Source organism: Zootoca vivipara, chromosome 16, assembly GCF_965207765.1.
Source record: "Zootoca vivipara chromosome 16, rZooViv2.hap1.1, whole genome shotgun sequence".
Taxonomy (NCBI): Eukaryota; Metazoa; Chordata; class Lepidosauria; order Squamata; family Lacertidae; genus Zootoca; species Zootoca vivipara.
In genome coordinates this window covers 16,880,026-16,904,105 of record NC_142599.1, presented here as the reverse complement: position 1 = coordinate 16,904,105, position 24,080 = coordinate 16,880,026, and the positions used below count along the sequence as shown (strand labels likewise).

The 24,080-nt window shown below is 49.5% G+C and overlaps 1 protein-coding gene across 1 annotated transcript; it reads left to right on the top strand.

The window, feature by feature from the left end:
* Positions 1–339: 339 nt before the first annotated feature.
* PRODH (proline dehydrogenase 1) lies at positions 340–23,438 on the top strand. Its single transcript, XM_035098323.3, has 14 exons — positions 340–679; positions 2,435–2,643; positions 6,497–6,531; positions 8,502–8,645; positions 9,799–9,863; positions 10,003–10,119; positions 13,071–13,150; positions 14,457–14,538; positions 17,633–17,725; positions 19,532–19,678; positions 20,087–20,262; positions 20,900–20,998; positions 21,168–21,256; positions 22,786–23,438. Exons 1-14 carry the CDS (start codon positions 356–358, stop codon positions 22,977–22,979), a joined length of 1,854 nt encoding a protein of 617 aa, XP_034954214.2. The 5' UTR covers positions 340–355; the 3' UTR covers positions 22,980–23,438.
* The last annotated feature ends 642 nt before the right edge of the window (positions 23,439–24,080 follow it).

Here is a 24,080-nt window from a genome sequence, read left to right as displayed (position 1 = left end):
GGGTGCAGTTTCCCAGGTGGGTGACGACGCCCTGGAAGATGCCTGCTTGAGTTCCGGTCCTAAAGCTACGCATTCTAATCCAGATTCACGTGAATCGCTGCAAACGTCAAGCGGGTCTGTTGCGCTACAGAAGGCTCGCGGTGGGCGTGGTCTCGCGGGGGGGGGCGAGTCTCCTTTGACCAATAAGGAAGCTGCCCGCTGGGCAACCAGAAGCGAGTGGGCGCGGCACCGGAGGGCGGTGTGTCCCCCCCAAGCGTGCGCTCCAGCCAATGGAGAGGCGCGGTGGGCGTGGCTAGAGGACAACGGAGCCTATTTAAACTCGCCGGGGTTTAACCCGCCGTCTTTTACAGCAGCTATGGCCGGGCGTTGCCGCAACTCCAAAGGCGCGTTGTTGGCGCTGCGCGCAGCCCAGTCCTTCGCCTTGCGGAGCTGTCCGCGTTCTGCCACGGCCGCTGCTCCGGCGCCGGCACCTCCGGAGCAGCCTTTGGCTGACCCTGCCCAGCCGCCCCCAGCCTCATCCGCCGGTGCGCGCCTCCAACAGCCGCTGCCTCCGCCCCCCGCGGTGGACTTCGCGGACGCGCAAGAGGCTTTCCGGAGCAAGAGCAGCGGCGAGCTGGCCCGGGGGCTCCTGGTGCTCGGCCTCTGCTCGATCGAGCCGCTGGTGGAGCACGGCGACAAGGTGAGGAGGGGGCCGAGCAGGGGACGCCGCGCAGGATACGCGCTGCGTTGCTTTCGCTTTCCTTTCATCTCTTTATTATTCATTCCTTTCACCGCTCTCTTTTCGTCAATTCCTTTCTTTTAATATCTCTTTTTTCCTCCCACCCATTTCTGTTTCCCCTTTGTTGTCTTTCCTTCCTTCTTTCCTTCCATAGGTGCCAACTCCTAGGGGCCGAGATCCCTTCAGCCCCACCCCACCCCAATAAAATATCTGAAGGGGCTGGGCAACCCCAAAGTTGGTGGGCATTGCCATTTACAGGTGAAACTCGGAAAATTAGAATACTGTATCGTCGAAAAGTGCATTTATTTCAGTAACACAACTTAAAAGGTGAAACCAATATATGAGATAGATGCATGACATGCAAAGCAAGATATGTCAAGCCTTCATATTTGTTGTATTTGTCGTTAGGCGCGTCAATTATAAATGGAATGTAATTAATGAAATGTAATAGCAGTGTTTATTTTTGTATTATTGTAACTATTTGTTTTATTACTGTGGAATTTCCAAAAGAAAGCATTTGTAAAAAGTTAAAAGAAAAAAAAAAAATAATAAGTTGCATTACTGAAATAAATGCACTTTTCGACGTTATTCTAATTTTCCGAGTTTTACCTGTAGCTAGTATGCATGTGCCGCATCCTGTGATCGATTATAAGGGGCGGGCCTTGCTTGCCCCTCCCCCCCATATTTTATTCAAGTTGTCACCCCTGCTTCCTTCTCTATCTTTCCTTTCGCTCCTTCCCATTGCTGGGCACTCTGGTGCCGCTCACACAAAGGCTGTTGCCATGAGAACCTGCTTGCCCTTTGATGCTCCATCAGGAATGGTAGGGCAGAGGGTGGGGAGACCGACAGTAGGTGGCGCCAGAGCCAATGGCAGGTGAGAGCCCCCCTCGGGCTCCTTGTAAGTCAAAAGGAAGGTGGGGTGGTGGCAGCTGAGATTGGTGGGACAGCACCCCCATTTGCCCCACCAGAGCAGCCTATAGTGGGAGACCAGGGTTCAAATCCCCACTTGGCCATGAAGCTTACGGTAACCAGCCTGCCCCTGTCGGCATAACCTACCTCACAGGGTTGTTGTGAGGATAAAATGAGGCGGGGGAGAACCATGTTTGCCACCTTGAGCTCCTTGGAGAAAAATGCAATGAATAAGAGATATCCCAAGCTGCCTTGTTAGAATGGGGAACAATAAAAACCCTGAATGTTGCAGGTTTATATTAAAATACATGTATTTGTTCAAAGCATTTGCACCCTGCCTTTCAGTCACTGCCCCCACCAAACCCCAGTGAGTGGCTTACAAATGCATAAAAGCTGTGCAATCCCTTTCCCTTGGATTTATGATCTAAAAAGGCATGGCACAAAAAGAAAAGTGGATGAGGAGGACAGAGGAGCACACGCAGACAGGGCCAGCCAGTTACTTGATTTCACAATGTTATTTTTAAAAAAAAAAACAAAGTCCTGAAAATGTATTTTTTCTTCCTGAGCAGTTGTGAAGTAATCCTATCTGCTCTTCTCCTGACCTATGGGCATGTGAAAAAGCTACCATAGGTGGCTTGCATGTCTGTTTTTGTGAAAGTAAATGCTCGTGGAAGAAGCCAGCCCTGCTGTGACTGCAGCCCCAATGGCTCCTAGTACACCTGCCGAAGTTTAGCGGGTCCTTTTTAGAGCAAAGTTGCCTTTGTGCTTCCTCCTCCATTTTAACCCCTCTGACTCTCCTTCCTACAGGTGATGAGCTTTAGCCGGAAGCTGTTGGGCCAGTGGCTCTTTGAGAAGCTGATGAAACTGACCTTCTACGGGCAGTTTGTGGCCGGCGAGGACCAGGAGGCCATCAAGCCTCTCATCCGGCGCCACAGCGCCTGCGGCGTGGGCTCCGTGCTGGACTACAGCGTGGAAGAGGACCTGACCACCGAGGAGGCCGAGAAGAAGGAACTGGAGTGAGTGAGAGGGTGCTTTGTGGCGGCTCAGCCGGAGGGTGTTTTTGTGTGGCTGGGCTCAAGCCAACTGCTATGTTGCAAGGGGAGCTTCCTCCTTGGGCGTGTCGCATTGCATCAGAAGGAAATGTGAGAGGAAGGAGGCAGAGGGCAGGCAGGCGGAGAGGTCTTGGCTTTGCATGAGAGAGGTGTGTGTGCCCTTGGTTGGGGGGGGGGAGGATGTGGCTTATGTAATTTCCAAGTGTTGACTTGCTTGCAAGGAATAGGTCAGCTGCTTTGCTCCGTCACCTTTGCTGAAAGATAGGAGTGGTCTTCGCCGGTGGTTTCCCCAACTGGAGGCAGCTGCAACGGGTTGAAACTGCCCCACAGCAAGAAGGAGGACCGGTTTGGGGGGATGTTTAGCCGAAGACAAGCTGAGTGATGAAGGAATCTAGACGGTGTGCATGTTTGGGGCTGCCCAGGGGACAGTGCAGGAAGGCAGACCCACAAGTCAACTATTTCATCAATGTGCAACGGCCAAGTTCATGTCTACCCCTTCCTTCCTCCTCCTTCTTTTCCTGTGCGTTGTCTCTCTCGGCAAACTTATCTTCCTTGCGAGCGTATCTCGAGCCTTCAAGCAGGGCGGAGAGGGAAACGACTACGCCTTGCGTGGATTGTTTTTGGTAACGCAAGCCATGCCAAAGGGATGATTGACAGGAGAGCTTAAAACGGGTGTGCCGTAACTCGGCGGTAGGACATCTGCTCTGCGCAAAAAAAGTCTCTGGTTCACTCCCCAGCACCTCCAGGTTACAAGGCTAGAAATGTCTCCTGCCTGAAACCTTGAGAGAGGGGCTGCCGGTCAGTGTAGGCAGTGCAGAGCTCAATGGATGAATAGTATGTACAGTGGTACCTTGGTTCTCAAACTTAATCCGTTCTGCGAGTCCGTTCGACTCCTGAAACCATTCGAAAACCAAGGCACAGCTTCCAAAAGACCAAACCGGAACACTTCTGGGTTTGCGGCGTTTGAGAGCTGATTTGTTCGACAACTAAGCCGTTCGAGAACCAAGATACCACTGTATAGTGGGGGGCGGCGGGGGGTAGAGCACTTGCTTAGCGTGCAAGTTCAACCCTTGGCATTCTCAGGTATGTTTACTCAGTGCCTGAAACTCTAGAGCAGAGCTTTCCGTACTTTTCAGCGTGAATCATTTGCAACACAGCAATTCAGTTTTCCTAGCAAACCGGAGGTTAAACTAACCCCTTTCCAGCCCCGGGAGGAGCGCAGGGAGCATTTGCATGACACGGCTACACGCTGCAGCCGACGCACAGTTTGGAAAGCTCTGAGCTGTCACACAGAAGATGGAGTAAGCCTGTTTTCTGATGCTCCCAGAGGGGAGGACATAAACCAGTAGATTCAAACGGCAGGATAGGAAGCTATCATTTGGAATAACTTTCTGGCACTTGGAGGACTACCTCGGACTCTCCTATAAACAGAGAGGTCGGACGACCACCTGTTAGGGATTCTTTAGCTGCTGTTCCTGCCTTGCAAGGGCTTGGGCTTGGGGGACTACCAGCTCTATGAGGCTATGAACCCAGTGGCCATAGCTGTTTGGCAGGAAGCCGTGGTGAAACCGAAGCTGCCTTTGCGTCACAAGGTGGATTGTTCTCTCTCTCTGCTTGGTACGCAATGTGCAACTTGGGGCTTGCCAAAGTAGGGGAGGAAATCCAAACACTCGGGCAGCGTGATTGGATGGGGCGAGCCTCCCCTTTCGTTAGGTCTGCTGATGGGAAGGCAGGTCCCTTATGCAAACAGAGCAGCTGGCTGTAACATGTGCAGAGGCTGTGTGAGAGCCCCCGCTGGGGAGGGGAAAGGCTGCAGCTTTTGGGACATTTTGGTTTATAGGAAAGGCAAATAAGAGGCGACAGGAGAGGCGTTTATAAAATCATGCATGCCATGGAGGAAGTGGATGGAGAAAAGCTTTTTCTCCCTCTCTAGAACCTGGACACATGTAATGAAGGTGAATCCTGGAATTGTAGAGTTGGAAGGGACCCTGAGGGACATCTAGTCCAACCCCCTGCAGTGCAGGAATCTTTCACCCAATTTGGGCCTCGAACCCACAACCCTAAGATTAAGAGTGTCATGCTCTACCAGCTGAGCTATCCCAGATTCAGGACAAATAAAAGTAAGGAATTCTTAATGCGCTGCATAGTTGAACTGTGGAACTCCCTGCCACAGGAGGCAGTGACGGCCACCAGCTTGGTGGCTTTAAGAGGATTGGACAGATTCAGGGAGGCTGAGGCAGTTGATGGCTACTGTGTGCTGCTGCACAGTTATGGGGTATGGCATGGAGAACGCATAGGGATAAGTTTTTCTCCCTCTGCCCTTCCCGTTCATCTCCACCTAAAATCCTTCCTGCTGGTCAGTATAGACCAGTGTTCCCCAAACTTTGAGCTCCAGTTGTTTTGGACTACAACTCCCATCATCCCTAGCTAGCAGGACCAGTGGTCAGGGATAATGGGAATTGTAGTCCAAAACCAGCTGTGGGCCCAAGTTAGGGAAACACTGGTATAAGCAATACTAAGGTGGGCCAGTGATTTGTCACCAACTCGCAGTATAAGGCTGCTTAGCATCAGCTGAACTGCTGCATGTTGCCTTACTAAAGTTCGCTCTAAAAATCTGCCTCCCTTCCTCTTCTCCCACCCTCCAAAATTCCCTTCTGCTTAGGTACAAGCTTTATGAGCTCAGCCAGCCTCACTAATCCTTGTTATTGCCTTACAATAACGGAACAGGTCAGGTTTCTGCCCAGTGCTTGGGTTGCGAGCTCCCTGTAAGGCGGGCTCCCGTCCAGTGAACTTGAGTTAGCCCTGTCCGCATGGTTCCTTTTAACCCTTCCCTGCTGTTTCATAACTGCAGCCCCCCCCCTCCCACACTTCCTGCCTTTCTGGAATTCGTTCCGCGGAGCGGAAAAGCTGGCTGCGAGCACATAGAATCCCGGCCGCTTGGGAACTTTTGTGCTTAGGCAAGCAGGAGAAAAGTTAAATGGGGATGGCAAAGAGTTGTGGTTTTGTTTGCAAAGCCTGGATGAGTGCATCCCTGTGCTTGATTTTAGCGGGCTGTATGCAGCATTCTCTGTCCACAAATTGCACTGTGGGGCAGCAGAGTTTAGAAACTGCACATAAGTTTAGAAACCTGGGCTATACGATCACAATAGATTTGCATGTTGCTGATGACCCCGGCCAGGCACTTGTGGCTTCATCACTGACAGCAGCATGCTGGCTGCTCCCACAGCAAGCCTGGAGTGTGTAAAAGCCTGCCTGCACCCTCCCATACTGTGGCTTGGCTGGACTTGTTGTTTGCAGTGACTCATCAGTCGCCTGGGGCGAGTCTGCAAAGAACGGGGGCGAGCACACTTCAGGCTTGCAGGATTTGTTATGTCATTGTTTCATTAGAACCACAAGGTCCTCCAAGCACAAGTGGAGGAGAAGTGTTCCACACCAGAGCTGTGCCACACTCAATCCCACCGTGCAATAATCCACTCCTGGATTTCCCACCAAGCTTGATTAATCTCAGCAGGCTAACTTAGAAAAGGAGGGGTGAAGGAAGCTACCTTCTTGCTAATGTTCAATAGGCTTTCGCCAGCCTAGCTCCCTCTGGGTGTTGTCGGACTACAGTTCCCATCATCCCTGACCATCAGCCGTGCTGGCTGGGGCTGATGGGAACTGGAGTCCAACATCTGGAAGAGGCAGCAGATCAGCCGGGAGAAGGGAGGCTGCATTTAAACAACTGGGTGTCAGAAATCGGCTGCAAGCCACACACAGACCTACCATTTGCCTGCCTCTGGTTGCTGAAATAAGGCTTGTGCTCATCTTTTCGTTTCAGCTCCTGTACCTCTGCATTTGAGAAGGAGACTGGCAGTAAGTAAAGAGGCTTTCATGTTTCTAGTCCTTAGTGTTTGCCTTCTCTTCCTCCCCCTGCCAAGGGTCTTGATTCTCCAAATCACTCCCCCCCCCACCCACGCACCCACCCCCCGGGGTCTTCATTAATGTGAAATTTTCCCAGGGCAGAGAAATGGAGCAACCTCGTTTTTGTATTTCCTTTGGGGGTAGAGCAGGCATAGGCAAACTTGGTCCTCCAGATGTTTTGGGACTACAACTCCCATCATCCCTAGCTAACATGACCAGTGGTCAGGGATGATGGGAGTTGTAGTCTCAAAACACCTGGAGGGCCGAGTTTGCCTATACCTGGGGTAGAGGAATCTCCTTTTAATTGGGTGACCCAAAGGCCAACGAAAACCACACAGCCATTTTATTGACTAAAGGTCCATCTAGCTAGGTAGTACCTGCACTGGTTGGCAGGGGCAGTTCCTGGACTTTTTGGCGTGTGGAGCAGCTATGCCGCCACCAAACGAAGGCCTTTGGTCTCTGGAGCTCTGCATCGTCTCCTCTGACTGGTAGCATCAGTCCAGGGTTCAAGCAGGGAGTTTCTTCCCAGGCCTCCTTGCAGAGGTCGGGGATTGAACCTGGGAATGTTATACGTCCTAAATAAATGCCCTACCACTGAGTCACAGCCCCATCTCCTGTCCTAGGAGGCTGCCTGATAATGAGTCAGTAACATGAGGACTAGAATCTTGGGGAAGGGCCACAGGTGGACCAGTGGCTTGACTGAGTCTAGTGAAAAGCCGTGGTTCAGTGGCAGAGCAAAGTCCCAGATTCAATTTCCCCTTCTCCAAGTAGGGCTAGGAATGCCCCCTCCCTGAAACACTGGAGAGCTGCTGTCAGTCTATTACGATGCATAAGTGCCCCCCCCCACAAGCTCTCAGCTGATTTATTTCCCCTCTTGCAGCAAGGTTCAATCTTAGGCACAAGCCAGTGTGGCGCCTTTCTGACCATTTGGACTACAACTCCCAGCATCCTCTGCCATTGGCCATGCTGGCTGGGGGTGGAGAGAGCTGTAGTCCAAAAAAGCTGGAGGGCTGCATGCCGGGTGCCCCTAGGATAAGCAGAGCAAGCCCTGGTCTGAGGACCTTGACCAGTGCCGAGTCTCTTACACCCTTGTTTTGTGATCCAACGCGAGCTGCTGGGCTGATCAAAGTGTTTTCTCTTCCCCCCCCCCCTCTCCTTTTTTTTGAAATAGTTTTTATTTGATTTTACAAATATAAAATTATAGCAATACCACCATATACACATCAACAATTAAAAGATTCCTCTGATTCTTTGGACTTCCAACCTTCCCCTCCATGGGTCCTATTAGTAAACCTTTTCAGGGTATAAATAATAAATGTTGTTGTTATTGTTTTGTTGTTATTGTTGTTGTTCTACTGCATCTTTTTCAATAGTCCATGTTTTATATAACTCTATTAACTGTATAGTGCCTGCTACATTACAAGTGTTATTGCAATGCTGCTAATGTTTTCATCTGCCTACAGTGGTCTCCTTGAAAGATTATAAATTTTCCCCCATTTTTTTCTTGAAATTTTTGTCTTCTTGGTTCCTGAGCCTTTCTGGTCAGTTTTGCCATTTCAGCATAGTTCAACAGTATCAAAGTGATTTCTGCTTCATTCCAGAATTTGCCCTAAGGTCCTAGGGTAGGTTGCTGCAGAAAACACATCACCACATCTATTTAAAACAACTTACGACCCTAAGACTAAGGGGGGGGGTGTTAGGAACGTATACCTCAAGTGTCAAAGAGGCCTAGAAAGGAACTGCTGCAGCTGTTTTCAAACAGGGAGTTATGAGATCCAAATGGAACCCCAGCCTATAATCCAGCTGCTGCATTTTGGACCAGCTGAAGTTTCCAAGTTTGTCTTCCAGGGCAGCCCCACGCAGAGTGCATTGCAGTAGTCACTTCCTGTCTCGTCTCTCTCTCTTCCCCCACCCCACCCCAGAGCAAAGAGAGAAGCGCTACAGCGTGCACCGCAAGTTTGGCGACCGGCGGGACGGGGTCATCAGCGCCCGCACATACTTCTACGCGGATGAAGCCAAATGCGACCGGCACATGGAAACCTTCCTGGGGTGTATTGAGGCCTCTGGTAGGTGGGATAAGCCCTCTGGGAAACAATAGCACAATAAATCCTGCACCAACTCTTGCAGTAGCCTAGTTGGACAGCCAGCGGGTTGCTTGGGGAGATGAGCCAGAAATCAAACTCTGGTTTCTCTTCAGATCGTATAAATCTTTCGCCTTTTACCTTTTAAAGAACTCAAACTTGCTATATTGTGGTGTCAACTCCACTTCATATAGGCCATGCCTGGGTACCCGTATGAGAGGCAGGGGGTTGATTTTTTTCACGTCACAGTAAACCGTGGTTTGCTCTTCCCAGTGAACGAGCAGTGTATAAGCACACACAGCTGAATCACACCTACCTTGCACCAGGAGCGCCAAACAAGCCCTGGTTTAGGAGGCGTGCAAAAACCCAGCAGCTGAGAGTGGGTGCCTGTGGCTGCTCCAGCTGCTGCTGCCTTGGAGCCCCCGGAGGGCTGGCTAACGTTGAATGTGGCTCGCTGTCCACAAAACGGCTAGCCGCCTCTGCAGTGAACCCAGCGTCTTCATAATGGTGGTACACAAAGCAGCCCAATGTGATGTGGCTAAAAGCGGCTGATATTGTCAGGGGGCCTTCCTACAGGGAGCCTCCTCCCCTCTTGCTGACCAGCACTTTGCCCAGTGAGAGCAGCAGCAGTGGGTCGGGTGAGGGGAATCAGGAAGTGAGCGGGACGGAGGTGTCAGGGCTCAGCGATGTTGGAGAGCCCTTGTGCCGCCAGAACCAAGAGGTCGAGGGGAGCAGGCAGCCCCTTCCGGCGCCCGAATTAAGGCGCGCCACCAAACGTAAGGTCAGGAGGAGGCATTTCGGGGTGCCCAAACTCTTATGCTGGTCCCGTAGCCGGAAACGTCCACTCCCGGGTTCTGCGAGTGACCGAGAGGTCATGTTTTCTGCTATCTCCGCACTGTAAATACTATGCACAATAAAACTCTTAAAGACAGAGCAGACTTGGGCGTCTTTACACAAGAGTAGCCGCAACAACACCCTTACAGATATGGACTACAGGACTCTGGATTTTAATCTCTGCCTGGCCTACCTCTTAGGGTTGTTGTGAGGACGAAATGCAAGCTTCCCCCACAGGGTGCTGCCTCCGTCTCCATGGAGGAAGGGGCAGAGAGGGTGAACATGCTTTGCCTTTCTTTGGCAGGTGGCAGTTCGGAAGATGGCTTTTCTGCCATTAAGTTGACAGCACTGGGGAGGCCTCACTTCCTGGTAAGCAGAACCGAAAAAATGTGCATGTGAAATTTTGCAGTTCTTTTTTTTTTTTCTGGAAAGGCCACATTGCTGATGCCTGCACATAATTGACATGCTCCTCTCTCTCCCTCCCTCCCTCTTCTGCTGCTTTTTCCAGCTGCAATTCTCAGAAGTGCTGGTGAAATGGAGGCGATTTTTCCACCAGCTGGCCGCCGAGCAGGGCAAGGTGGGTCTGGCTGCTCTGGAGACCAAGCTGGAGGTTGAGAAGCTGCAGGTGAGTCTTGATGCTCTGGTCCCTGGTGGGATGGTTGGGGGGGGCAGCAGGGGCTGATGGAGTTTCTTCCAGAGGACCCTGCCTCATTTCTCTGTGGTTAAAAAGGGGGCTGAGATCAGGGGCAGCATTGGGCTCCGTAATCCAGGCTTCACTGCCCCTCCGCAAAGGTGCTAGGCCAGGCTTCCCCCAGCCCTAGGGCCCTGCAGATGTTGTTGGACTACAGCTCCCATCAGCCCCCAGCTGGTACTGTGCTTATTCCATCAGCAGCCATGTGAAGCTGGGAGTTGTAGTCCAAGACATCCAGAGGGCCTCAGGTTGCAGAAAAGGCTTGTTCACGCTTGAACCTCTGATTTGTTCATTTCTTAGCTCCATTGGTTAGAGTGCGGTGCTGATAACGCCAAGGTTTCAGGTTCGATCCCCATATGGGATGGCCGCATATTCCTGCTTGCAGAGTGTTGGACCAGAGATTATCCTCAGGGTCCCCTCCATCTCTACAATTCTGTGATTCTATTGGCCGGGTTGATCAGTCACTGGAAGGATCCCAGGGCGAGGCGTGCAAGTGCCACATGGCAAATAACTGGGCACCAAGCAAAATACAACAAACATTCATTTTTTAAAAAAGCCAAAGCATTAAAAACCAAAATGTTAAAATCGCTAAGAAAAAGCATGCCATATCTGCCCTTTTTACATATGTATAAAAGGGCATGTGGGTGTGTTTCCACTTTTCTCCGAAACCGCTTGACCGATAGCGTTCAAATTTGCACACAACGTCCCATGCTACTGTGAGAGGAAGCATAAACTGTTTGCGTAGACAGTTGTCACACCTGCGCAAGGTTAAACCCTCAAAACCCCGTGTTTCAGAACACAGCTCACCCAAAAGTGCATGCTGGGAAAAAGAAGCCAGAAGAGGTTGCAAAACAGCACCCTCTAGCAGCGGCTACACTGGTACTGCAGCTAGAAAACCTTCCCTCTCCACAGCACCTCGGCTCGCCTTTACAGACTAGGCTGAACTAGGCCGAATAGAGATGGGGAGATGGGGACTTGCATGGGTGGGTGTTGGGGGGAGGAGGGGACGGAATAGGTCATGGGTCGGGACAAGGTGGGGGGAATCACAGGGATGAACCGGGGGTGGGGGGGAGGCGGGAAAGGTCATGGGCCAGGACAGGCTGTGGCTCATCACAGGGATGAGCCACAGCAACGCGTGGCCGGGCCAGCATGTGTGTGTGTGTGTGTGTGTGTGTGTGTGTTCTCTCTCTCTCTCTCTCTCTCTCTCTCTCTCTCTCTCTCTCTCTCTCCAGGTTTATACATTTCACTGATTTTACAATCATTTAGACATTTCAGAACTTGACTTCCTTCCCCCTCTTTCTGAGGCTCCTTATATTTATTTTTTATATCCAAATTGCATATCTAAATTAACTTAATTTGCTCATTTATTCATCTTTAAATATATACTCTTAAGAAACTGCAGGTTATTACCATAATCCTGCCAATGTTCTTATCTGTTTACAATTAATCTGTAAATATTCAATAAACCATTTCCATTGTTTTATAAAAAAAAAAAGTTTGTTACCTTGACTTCTTATTCTTCCAGTAAGCTTTGCCATTTCTGCATAGTCCATAAGTTTTTGTATCCATTCTTCCTTTGCTGTGATGAAGCACGCTCTCTGGCTTCAGACAAAGAGCAAATCTGAACCTGAAACAAGCTGAAGTCCCTTTACCTAGAGTAGATGGATTATTGATGCCTTATTAGTTCCGGTAGCAAAATCATACCTCCCTGCGTATCTCTGAAAACTTGATTATGGGAGGGTGTGAGGAGTTTCTTGCCGTCATGCACCATCTGTAGTATTTTCCTGGAGGCGCCTGTTAGATAGAAACAAGAGCCTGAACTATAGTAAACCCTTGGGTGTGATTTGGAAGGGGGTTCATTCCTCTTCTGTAAAAGGAGCCGGGGGGGGGGGAGGCAGGAGAGACTATTTCTGGAATTCACCGCTGGGTTTCACATTCCTGTCTTGGCACGCAGAGCTGTGGTGAGTCTCCGATTAAAGAGGGAGCTTGGAGGGAGCTCTTCTGGGGGTCAGGAGAGCTGCAGCAAGACCCCCTTTCCAGCTCTCTTCTCTATTCAAAGCCAACTTGGTTTTGAGAAGCTGTGTCTGTTCCCTGCTCGAAAGTCCACACCTACAAGGCCGCTGTTAGCACCATGTGCGAGGGAGAAGGTTTGCGGGGAGATAAATTTATGACGCAGGGCTTGGGAGGTGCTTGGATTATTTCCACCAAAGCTGGTTGCTCAGTCAACCCACTGAAATTATCTTCAGTGGGTATCCTCTGAGTAAGGCTGACATCAGATAGAACAGGCATCCCCAAACTGCGGCCCTCCAGATGTTTTGGCCTACAACTCCCATGATCCCTAGCTAACAGGACCAGTGGTCAGGGAGGATGGGGATTGTAGTCCAAAACATCTGGAGGGCCGAAGTTTGGGGATGCCTGGTCTAAAACAACATACACCTGTCATATGCAGCATGAGGTGGGCAGGAAAATGTAAGTACAGTGGTACCTTGGTTCTCGAACTTAATCCATTCCGGGAGTCTGTTCGATTCCCGAAACCATTTGAAAACCAAGGCGTGGCTTCTGATTGGCTGCAGGAGCTTCCTGCACTCAAGCGGAAGCTGTGTCGGACGTTCGGCTTCCAAAAACCGTTTGCAAACCGGAACCTTGTAAGTTTCAGAAGTGGTGCCTGGTTTTCGTTTTTTCTCCTCCCTTCTCAATCCTTTTTCCTTTTGTGTGTTGTGTCTCCCCCCCCCCCAATGTTCCTCTTTTTTTAAACCATTGCAAGCCTGATCATGGGTCTTGTCAAGCTATTCTGGAATCCCTTTGGGGGAGCGATAAACACCATAGCAACGTCTTAAATATGCATAATTAACCATTAAAATGGGTTCGTTTTGGTTTCTTGGCAGGAGGCACTGGCCAAGCTGGGGGTTGCCACTAAGGCAGAGAGTCAGCACTGGTTCACAGGCGAGAAGCTGGGCGTGTCAGGGTAAGCCCCCTCTCTTCTGAGTCCAAGGAACGATACTATGGTGGGGGTTGGCTTTGTAGAATCTGCTGGGCTGTTTCTGGGGCAGTGGGGAATGGCTGGCACATTTGGGAACATTAACACAAAAGGGTTAGAACGAATCTTAAGGTCAGCACAAGGATAGGGAACTAATGTTGAACATGCAGAGTTTCTATTGTGCGGGCCATCCAGCTCAATATTGTCGACACTGGCAGGCAGCAGTTCTCCGGGGTTTCAGGCAGGGAGTCTCGCCCAGCCCTACCAGGAGATTCCAGGAATTGAACCTGGGACCTTCTGCATGCAAAGCTCTGCCACAGAGCCATGGTCACCATGTGGACTAACAGGTGCTATTGGACACGAACTCCCATCTGTGTGCTAGCAGTGCTGATAGGAACTGAACTCCATCAACATCTCAGGGTCCCTATAATTCCCTACCCTGGAATTTTAGGCGTTGCTTTTCTAATGAAAATAAAGCCATGTCACGTATGATGAATTCCAGCTGCAAAAATCCAGAGCCCTCCTCCCCTGAAGGTGGATTTAGGCATCTTGGTGTCTTGAGAAGGCACATCCCTGCATGAACTTTTTGAGGTTGGGTGAGGCTGCTGTTCCCCATTCTGGCAGGGGTGGGCTGTAGCTCAGGAGCAGAGCTGCCGCCTTGCATGCAGAAGACCCCGGGTTCAATCCCCATGTAGGGACGGAAGAGGCTCCCACCTCGAAATCTCTCTTGCACAGCCACTGCTGCCTGTCAGAGTGGACAGTACTGAACTAGGTGGCCCCAGTGGGCCTGCTTCCTATGTCTTCAGAGAAGGACCATAATTTGGAGGTAGAGCATCGGTTTTGTGTGCAGAAGGTCTAGCAAAGACTCCCTGTGTGGAAATCTGGAGAGCTGCTGCCAGTCAGTGCGGGCGACACTGAGCTAGAAGGACCAATAGTCTGGCTCTGAGGGCCTTCTGGTGGCTCCCTCACTGCGAAAAGTGAAGTTACAGGGAACTAGGCAGAGGGCCTTCTCGGTAGTGGTGCCCTCCCTGTGGAATGCCCTCCTATCAAATGTCAAGGAAATAAACAACTATCTGACTTTTAGAAGACATCTGAAGGCAGCCCTGTTTAGGGAAGTTTTAATGTTTGATATCTTGCTGTGTTTTTATTTGTTGGAAGCCTCCCAGAGTGACTGGGGCAACCCAGTCAGATAGGAGGCATATAAATAATAATTATTATTGTTACTATTAAATTGCTTGCTTGCCAAAGCCTGGTCCTGCAACAATTCCCTTCTCTTTCTTCCCTTCACCCCCAGAACAGTGGACCTGCTCGACTGGAACAGCCTGATTGATTCCCGGACGGAGATCTCCAAACTCTTGCTTACTCCAAACATTAAGGTAAATGGCTTGCAAGGAGGGGCAGGGGAGGCATACATAGGTACCTTAGAGCAGTGTTTCCCAACCAGTGTGCCTCCAGATGTTTTGGGACTACAACTCCCATCATTCCTGACCACTGGTCTTGCTAGCTAGGGATGATGGGAGTTGTAGTCCCAAAACATCTGGAGGCACACTGGTTGGGAAACCCTGCCTTAGAGGGTGCTGGAAAAAAGTAACCCTTCCTGTCATCTTTTCCACTATCAAAAGTGAAGCGGTGAGATCCTTGGGGCACCTGAAATGATTGACAGAGTTGGATCATCTCCCGCCCCGAGGAAAGGTTGCAGTGTTTGGGAATTTCCCTAAACTTGGGTCTCCAGCTGTTTTTGGACAGTTCCCATCATCCCTGACAGCTGGTCCTGCTAGCTAGGGATGATGGGAGTTGTAGTCCAAAAACAGCTGGAGACCCAAGTTTGGGAATAGCTGGTTTAGAGAAAAGGCAAGGAAGAGGCAACATGATAGAGGGCAACATATAATGATGCATGGCACAAACTGGATAGAGAAAAGGTTTTTCTCTGTTTTAATTTGTTGGAAGCCGCCCAGAGTGGCTGGGGTAACCCAATCAGATGGGCGGTATATAAATTATCATTGTTTTGGTCTCCGGATTCGGTCAGTCCTCATCATATGGCCATAAGTGGCTGAGGCTTAACCCAAAGCAGCTGAGGACCAGTTGGTTGGCCAAGGCTGCACTAGATCTGCCTATGCATGTTAACAGTCACCCAGTTTCTATATCGCCAACTGTGCCTTAATCTCTCCTCTCCAGCCAAGGGAGTAACCAGGTTGGGAGGTAGCAGGTATCTGCAGCAGGGCTGATCCCAGAGCTAGTGCGTGGCTGGCGCCCTCTTTTGGCTGCAAAGCAAGCACACATTAATCAATCCCTTAAAAAGGTAAAGGGACCCCTGACCATTAGGTCCAGTCGTGACCGACTCTGGGGTTGCGGCGCTCATCTCGCGTTATTGGCCGAGGGAGCCAGCGTACAGCTTCCAGGTCATTTGGCCAGCATGACAAAGCCGCTTCTGGCAAACCAGAGCAGCGCACGGAAACGTCGTTTACCTTCCCGCTATAGCGGTTCCTATTTATCTATTTGCATTTTGACGTGCTTTCAAACTGCTAGGTTGGCAGGAGCTGGGACCAAGCAATGGGAGCTCACCCTGTCGCAGGGATTCGAACCGCCGACCTTCTGATCAGCAAGCCCTAGGCTCAGTGGTTTAACCCACAGCGCCACCTGGGTCCCATAATCAGTCCCTTATTTGCTCTTTATTATTGCTATTTTCTTTGGTGTATTAATCGCCTTCTGAACCACCATCTCAAAGCAATCTACGCATAAGCCAATTTTTAAAAGACAAAAACAGCAAATAATTTGAAAGCAAGACTAAAACCCTAACAAGCTGAATGCTAATGTAGACCCATTTATTCAGCTGGGAAATTCTGTTGGAACAAGTCTTCAGTTGCTGGAACGTGTCCATAGGTGGGCAACCAAAATGCTCAAAGGCCTGGAAACGATGCCTTATGAGGAATGGCTTAGGGAGATGGGCATGTTTAGCCTGGAGAAGAGAAGGTTAAGAGGTGATATGATAGCCATGTTCAAATATATTAAAGGATGTCATATAGAAGGGGGTGAAAGGTTGTTTTTTGTCCAGAGAAGCGGACACGGAGCAATGGATTCAAACTACAAGAAAAAAGATTCCACCTAAACATTAGGAAGAACTTCCTGACAGTAAGAGCTGTTCGGCAGTGGAATTTGCTGCCAAGGAGTGTGGTGGAGTCTCCTCCTTTGGAGGTCTTTAAGCGGAGGCTTGACAGCCATCTGTCAGGAATGCTTTGATGGTGTTTCCTGCTTGGCAGGGGGTTGGACTGGATGGCCCTTGTGGACTCTTGATTCTATGATTCAATGCTTCTGAAAAGTGCAGATAGGTATTCAATTACCTATGGTATACCAGTATACCTGAAGGAGCATCTCCACCCCATCGTTCAGCCCGGACACTGAGGTCCAGCGCTGAGGGCCTTCTGGCAGTTTTCCCATAGGGAAAAAAATATTCGGAAAAATTCTTAAGTCGAGGAAACCGCATTTAAAACCGCCAACGGTTCCTTAAAACAATTTTTTTTTCGACTCCCCATGCTCCAAAGTCCTGGGATTTTAAGCAGCTGTTAACATTGCCATCCTAATCCTATTGTCAAAATCTTGCTGTTATCCATCATAGTCCCAATCTTTTCAATAATCCTTCTAGATGTTTTCCTCTCTCTTTTATCTTTCGTCGCAGCTTCTGAGATAAGCATCAAACAAGATTTAACACTGTCCATTTTTCCTGTGTGGGTTTTTTATCCAGTCAAGGATTTGGCATAATATTTTATCCAGTCAAGGATTTGGCATAATATTTGGCTTAATTGATGTATATGTATAATTGGATATAATTGAAATAATTGAATTGTTTTTTTTTAATTGGAAAATTTAATAAAAAGTATTTATAAAAAAAATAAAAATAAAACCGCCAACGGTTTCCGTTCGGATGTAGTAAAATTCGTAAGCGTGCGGCCATTTGTCCTGTTCGTAAGTCGAAAACTTCAGATGTCAAGTAATTCATAAGTCGAGGGACCACTGTAGTACAAAGATTTGAAAAATGTTTAGGGGTCTGCGTACCTCCAGAAAAAAGCACTGGGGATATACAAGGGTTCCGTAAGGTACCCTGGATCCAAAAAATTGTGCTATATGATTGCATCTTGCACTCATTTAACCTGCACAATTTCAGCCTTGCACGGTTGAAATTGCACAGATTAATCGCACACAAGGGGGAGCGCTTAAAAGCTCCTTTTGTGCTGGGTTTTCCAACGTTTTGAGTATACGTGTTTTCCCTTCTAGCGCTACAATTCTGAATCCTGATACCTTTTTTTAAAAAAAAATCCCTTTATTCTGAATGTTGAGGATCTTAAGAGCGGTTTGCTTTGCGCATAGACGCTGCCACGCTCAATCCTCTTTATGTGGGTACAGTGGGTGTTCCCTGCCCTCCCCCCCAAAAAAAAAAAATCTGCCCCGCATCCTCAGTGTCTCCCTTTCATCCAGACAGGGCAGTTAGAGCCACTTCTCTCTCGCTTCACTGAGGAGGAAGAGCGCCAGATGAAGCGAATGTTGCAGAGGATGGACGTTCTCGCCAAGGTAATAATTGGGGGGGGGGGTCCCCTTATCTTTTTCTTCTCTTCTTGGGTCTGCCCTTGAGAGAGAGAAAGGTGAGCTGTTTGGGTGAGGTGGAGAAGCATGCGCCCATTAAAAATAGCATGCGGCCCACAAAAATGGGAAGATGAAGAAGTTCCCGCCAAAGAAGAATGGATAGGTAAAGTAAAGGACTATGCTGAAATCAGCCAAGTTAACAGCTAAAATCTGAAGAAGTGTGCATGCACATGAAAGCTCATACCTATGACAAACTTAGTTGGTCTCTAAGGTGCTACTGGAAGGATTTTTTTATTTTGTTTTGACTGCATCAGACCAACACAGCTACCTACCTGTAACTAGCTAAAATAAAATCATTTCATTGTACACAGGTTGTACAATGACAATAAAGGTATTATTATTATTATTATTATTATTATTATTATTATTTATTATTTATTATAAGAGAACTTAACGGTGATTGCTTTATGGAAGAATGGAAGCTTTTTTTGGACTGTTTAAATATTACAGGGTGATGAATTTACGAGCAGGATTTGAACTAGGAGCGACAGAAGGAACGAGAGATTTTTGTGTTATTGTTATGATATAAAAGAGGAAAGATAGGGTGCAGTAAGCAGGAGGAATATAAAAAAAATACCATGGAAAATGGGTTGGGAAGCCGATGAAAGGAAAGGAAAGAAAAAAATATTATATATTGGAATGCCTATGTGAATGATCCTGAAGCTGAGGCTCCACTACTTTGGCCACCTCATGAGAAGAGAAGACTCCCTGTAAAAGACCCTGATGTTGGGAAAGATTGAGGGCACAAGGAGAAGGGGACAACAGAGGACGAGATGGTTGGACAGTGTTCTCGAAGCTACGAACATGAGTTTGACCAAACTGCAGGAGGCAGTGGAAGACAGGAGTGCCTGGCGTGCTATGGTCCATGGGGTCACGAAGAGTCGGACAAGACTAAACAACAACGACACACACATCTATCAAAGTGGTGCATGCTCTAGTTATCTCCCACTTGGACTACTGCAATGCGCTCTATGTGGGGCTACCTTTGAAGGGGACCCGGAAACTACAACTAATCCAGAATGCGGCAGCTAGACTAGTGACTGGGAGCGGCCACCGAGACCACATAACACCTGTCTTGAAAGATCTGCATTGGCTCCCAGTACGTTTCTGAGCACAGTTTAAAGTGTTGGTGCTGACCTTTAAAGCCCTAAACTGCCTCAGTCCAGTATACCTGAAGGAGTGTCTCCACCCTCATTGTTCTGCCCGGACACTGAGGTCCAGTGCCAAGGGCCTTCTGGTGGTTCCCTCGCTGTGAGAAGCCTATTATTATTATTATTTATTTATTATTATCAATCCTCCATCTCTGCTCTAGATAGTTGTTGTTGTTTAGTCGTTTAGTCGTGTCCGACTCACGCCAGGCACTCCTTTCTTCCACTGCCTCCCGCAGTTTGGTCAAACTCATGTTCGTAGCTTCGAGAACACTGTCCAACCATCTCATCCTCTGTCGTTCCCTTCTCCTTGTGCCCTCCATCTTTCCCAGCATCAGGGTCTTTTCCAGGGAGTCTTCTCTTCACATGAGGTGGCCAAAGTATTGTAGCCTCAGCTTCAGGACCTGTCCTTCCAGTGAGCACTCGGGGCTTATTTCCTTCAGAATGGATAGGTTTGATCTTCTTTCAGTCCATGGGCCTCTCAAGAGTTTCCTCTAGATAGTAGCTTAGGTTAGATAGCAGAACCGACCTCTGGCGATGTCCTCTGTGCTGCTGTGACTGACTCCACCGCCTTGTTTGCTTCCAGAAAGCCGTAGAGAGGGGCGTGAGGCTGATGATAGATGCCGAGCAGACCTACTTCCAGCCAGCCATCAGCCGCCTCACCCTGGAGATGCAGCGGAAGTTCAACCAGGAGAGAGCCGCCGTCTTCAACACCTACCAGTGCTACTTGAAGGTGAGGCGCCAGGCCGGGAGTACTGGTTCAAGAGGGCTTGCTCTTGCACATGGGGGGGGGGGCATCCTCAGGATCCGTGCAAGGTTGCTGCTGGTGCAAGAGATTCTGTGCAGCAGACCCTGAAACTCTGGAGAGCCGCTGGCGGTCTGTGTAGGGGACACTAGGGTAGAGGGGCCCAATGGCCTGACTCAATTTAAAGGAGCTTTGTTCTTTGATTGGGAACCATGAGGACCAGAATCTTAGCTCAGTGGTTGAGCCCCTGCTTTGCATGCAGATGATCCCGGGTTCAATCCCCAGCCTGAAACCTTGGGAGAGGTGCTGCCATTCAGTGTGGGCAATACTGAGTGTACTGCATAGGCAAAGTGGTTGGTCTGACTCAACATCTCTGTGTTGCCTCCCTGTGAGCAGGATGCTTACGACACGGTGACGGTGGACGTGGAGCTCTCACGCCGGGAAGCCTGGCACTTTGGTGCCAAGCTGGTGAGAGGTGCCTACATGGAGCAGGAGCGCAGCCGGGCGGCCGAAGTGGGCTACGAGGATCCCATCAACCCGACTTACCAAGCGACCAGCGAGATGTACCACAGGTGGGCCTGTTGCTCAGTGCCAGAGGATTTGCCGTCCCAACGCTCACTTTCCTCTTCCCTCCACATTCCTTTTTCCTTTTATGCTTTGCTTGTTATTCCCAGGTTCATTCCCCAATGGCATCTCCAGCTGAAGCTGGGCATATCATCTGCCTGAAACCCCAGAGAGCTGCTGCCCAGTCAGTGTAGACAGTATGGGGCTAGATGGATCTGAGTCAGTATAAGGCAGTTTCCTATTTGATCCAGCTCTTTCTTGAACCATACGGACTAGAATCTTATTTTTAGGGAAAGGGCTGAGGCTCAGTGGTAGAGCAGCAACTTTGCATGCAGGCAGCCCTAGGTTCAATCTCAAATGGCACTTCCAGGTCGGGCTGGGAATGTCTCCTCCCTGTAGCTCTGGAGAGCCACTGCCAGCCAGTGCAGGCAGTACTGAACTAGATGTACCCCGACGGTCTGAATCAGTGAAAATGCATCTTATAATGTTCCTCTGACGTGCATCTTCAGATTTTTGAGAGCCACAGGAGGGAAAAGGCAGGCTCAGTAGCAATGGCATGATTACCAATCCCCCTCATGCAGGGGTGTTGGACTAGATGACCCTTGGGGTTCCCTTCCAACTCCACAATACTGTGATTCCCCGCAGGTGCCTGGATTACATCCTCGAGGAGATCCGGCACAGCCGTAAGGCCAATGTGATGGTGGCTTCCCACAACAAAGACACGGTGAAGTTCACCCTTCGCAGGTACTGGGGATTGGGGGTGGGTGGGGGGACACATTGTAGACCCTGTGTCTCTTGGCAGCTGGGAGCCTCCAGGCCAGCAAAGCCTCTTGAAGGGGCAGCATTTTGGGGAGGGGAAATACAAAGGCTGCTGCATAGACCTTAATTACCCCTCTTCCCTTCCCTTGTGCAGGATGGCAGATCTTGGCATCCATCCTTCAGAGAACAAGATCTGCTTTGGCCAGCTCCTGGGCATGTGCGACCAAATCACCTTCCCTCTTGGTAAGTGAGCAATGGGTGTATTCACGGACCCCCACCCCACCCCCAAGTTAGAGAACTGTCGCTGTGAACCAGGGGTTCCCCAAAACCAGAGGCTTTTTTTCCAGCCGGAACTGAGTTCCGGCACCTTTCAGGTGGGGGCCACTGCCATTATTTCTAAATTAGTCATACCTCGGAAGTCAAACAGAATCCGTTCCAGAGGTCCGTTCGACTTCCAAGATGTTCGAAAAGCAAAGCACAGTTAAGGAGAAGTAGAGGAAATATTACAGAGATAAATTTAAGGAGATGGAAATGGATTAGTGATCATTAAAAGTAATTGTGCAATGCGCTCTACGTGGGGCTACCTTTGAAGGTGACCCGGAAACTACAACTGATCCAGAATGCGGCAGCTAGACTGGGAGCGGCCGCCGAGACAACATAACACCGGTCCTGAAAGACCTACATTGGCTCCCAGTACGTTTCCAAGCACAACTCAAAGTGTTGGTGCTGACCTTTAAAGCCCTAAACGGCCTCGGTCCAGTATACCTGAAGGAGCGTCTCCACCCCCATCGTTCTGCCCGGACACTGAGGTCCAGCGCCGAGGGCCTTCTGGCGGTTCCCACACTGCGAGAAGCAAAGCTACAGGGAACCAGGCAGAGGGCCTTCTCAGTATTGGCGCCTGCCCTGTGGAACGCCCTCCCACCAGATGTCAAAGAGAATAACAACTACCAGACTTTTAGAAGACATCTAAAGGCAGCCCTGTTTAGGGAAGCTTTTAATGTTTAATATATTATTGTATTTTAATCTTTTGGAAGCTGCCCAGAGTGGCTGGGGAAACCTAGCCAGATGGGTGGGGTATAAATAATATATTATTATTATTATTATTATTATTATTATTATTATTATTATTATTATTGTGAGAGAAGAAATATAAGAAGTGAAAAGTTTGGGAATCTTGAGATGTGGTTGATGGAAGTCCAAAAATATTGTATAAGATTGAATGAATGATAAATGTTTAATGAAAATATATGTAAAAATTGTGTGTGTGTATATATACACACACACACACACACACACACACACACACACACACACCCCAAAGCACAGCCTCTGATTGGCTGCAGAAAGCTCTTGCAGCCAATCGGAAGCCCCCAAAAAAGTTTGACTCCCAAGGCGTTCGGGAGCCCAAGGTGCAACTGTATTACTTGTAGATTGTTATATCTGGTAGATCAGCTGCTTCTTTGAATTGAACTGTGAAAACTTTTTTTTACTCCAAGAAATGGCGGGGAAAGAGTAAAATACCAACTTTTAAAAGGGGGGGGGGTTTACATAGCTACGCACATAACTTTCCAAACCCCTGGCACCCAGCTTGTGGGGCAAAGGTCTGGCAGGCCTGATGAGGCTCACAGAACGCCAGTTCCACACCCCTGCCTTAAGCATGGAATGCAGTGTTCCTGAAGCTCTGTTTGCCCTTGAATCTGTTCACCTGGCACTGCAGATGGTTCTGTATGGAGGACTCGTGCCTGCACCAACTCTCCTCTTTTGTTCTTCAGGTCAGGCAGGGTACCCCGTGTACAAGTACGTTCCTTACGGGCCCGTCAACGAAGTCCTCCCTTACCTTTCCCGGAGAGCCCAGGAGAATCAAGGCTTCATGGCAAGAGCCAAGGAGGAGCAGGACCTGCTCTGGATGGAGCTGAAGAGGCGGTTGTTTGCGGGAACCCTTCTCTCCACCCCGGCTTTGTCGTAGACTTGCCTTCCGGGACCCACTTCCTTGGGCAGGTGGGTTAGGGTGGAACTGTTGGAGCAAAGGTGCCCCGGCGGGGCAAAGAAGGCTTGAAAGCATCCAATGCCATTTTGCCGTTCTTTAAAAAAACAAAACAAAGTGACTGTGCTGCCCCCGTTGGCAGTGGACATTACAGCAGTCCTGGTGCATTGCATGCTGGGATTGTACATAAGAGAGGAGCGGGTGAACTTTGTTGAGTGGGAAGAGACCCCACTGCCTCCCTTGCCATGCAGGAATTGAAGTTTCTGTTCCGGCACCAATGGCCTTTTGCCATTTGATGGATTGCGAGTGTTTACATGTATGTGGGAATGTAAGGAGGTAGGAAGGATCCCCTCTGAGCCCCACTTGCCACTTCTGGGTTAACCGTAGGCTCCGTAGCACCCAAGATGGAGATGGCTGTCAATAAAATAAACTCTGCTAAAAGTTCCTTTGGTCTGTTGCAATGTTAACATTATGGGCGTTGGTGGGGAAAGGACTCCCAGCCCTCCTGAATTGTGAGCCCAGGCTTTGACAGGGCCGGTGTGCAAATCCAGTCTCACACACACACCCCTGTCTCTGTATAGCAGTTCCAGAGCATGGGCAGAAAGCAGCAGAATAGCTGGATGTGTGGGCTGCAATTCCTGTGCTGAGTTCAAAGAGACATACATGGAAGCGGCAGAATTCATCAGTAATGGTTTAGGTACAAAAGGTAAAGGACCCCTGGGTGGTTAAGTCCACTCAAAGGTGACTATGGGGTTGCAGCGCTCATCTCGCTTTCAGGCCGAGGGAGCCAGCGTTTGTTGACAGACAGCTTTCTGGGTCATGTGGCCAGCAGGACTAAACCACTTCTGGTGCAACGGAACACCGTGACGGAAACCAAAGCGCACGGAAACACAAGTTTACCTTTTCGCCGCAGCTGTGCCAATTTATCTACTTGCACTGGTGTGCTTTCGAACTGCTAGGTCGGCAGGAGCTGGGACGGAGCAACGGGAGCTCACACCATCGCGGGGATTCAAACCACCGACCTCCTGATCGGCAAGCCCAAGATGCTCAGTGGTTTCGACCACAGCGTCACTGCATCCCTAT

Coding starts and splice junctions, on each gene's coding strand:
- PRODH (XM_035098323.3), top strand. CDS start 356: ATGGCCGGGCGTTGCCGCAACTCCAAAGGCGCGTTGTTGGCGCTGCGC. Junction 6,532..8,501: donor ATTTGAGAAGGAGACTGGCA/GTAAGTAAAGAG, acceptor ACCCCACCCCAG/AGCAAAGAGAGAAGCGCTAC. Junction 20,999..21,167: donor GTGAAGTTCACCCTTCGCAG/GTACTGGGGATT, acceptor TCCCTTGTGCAG/GATGGCAGATCTTGGCATCC.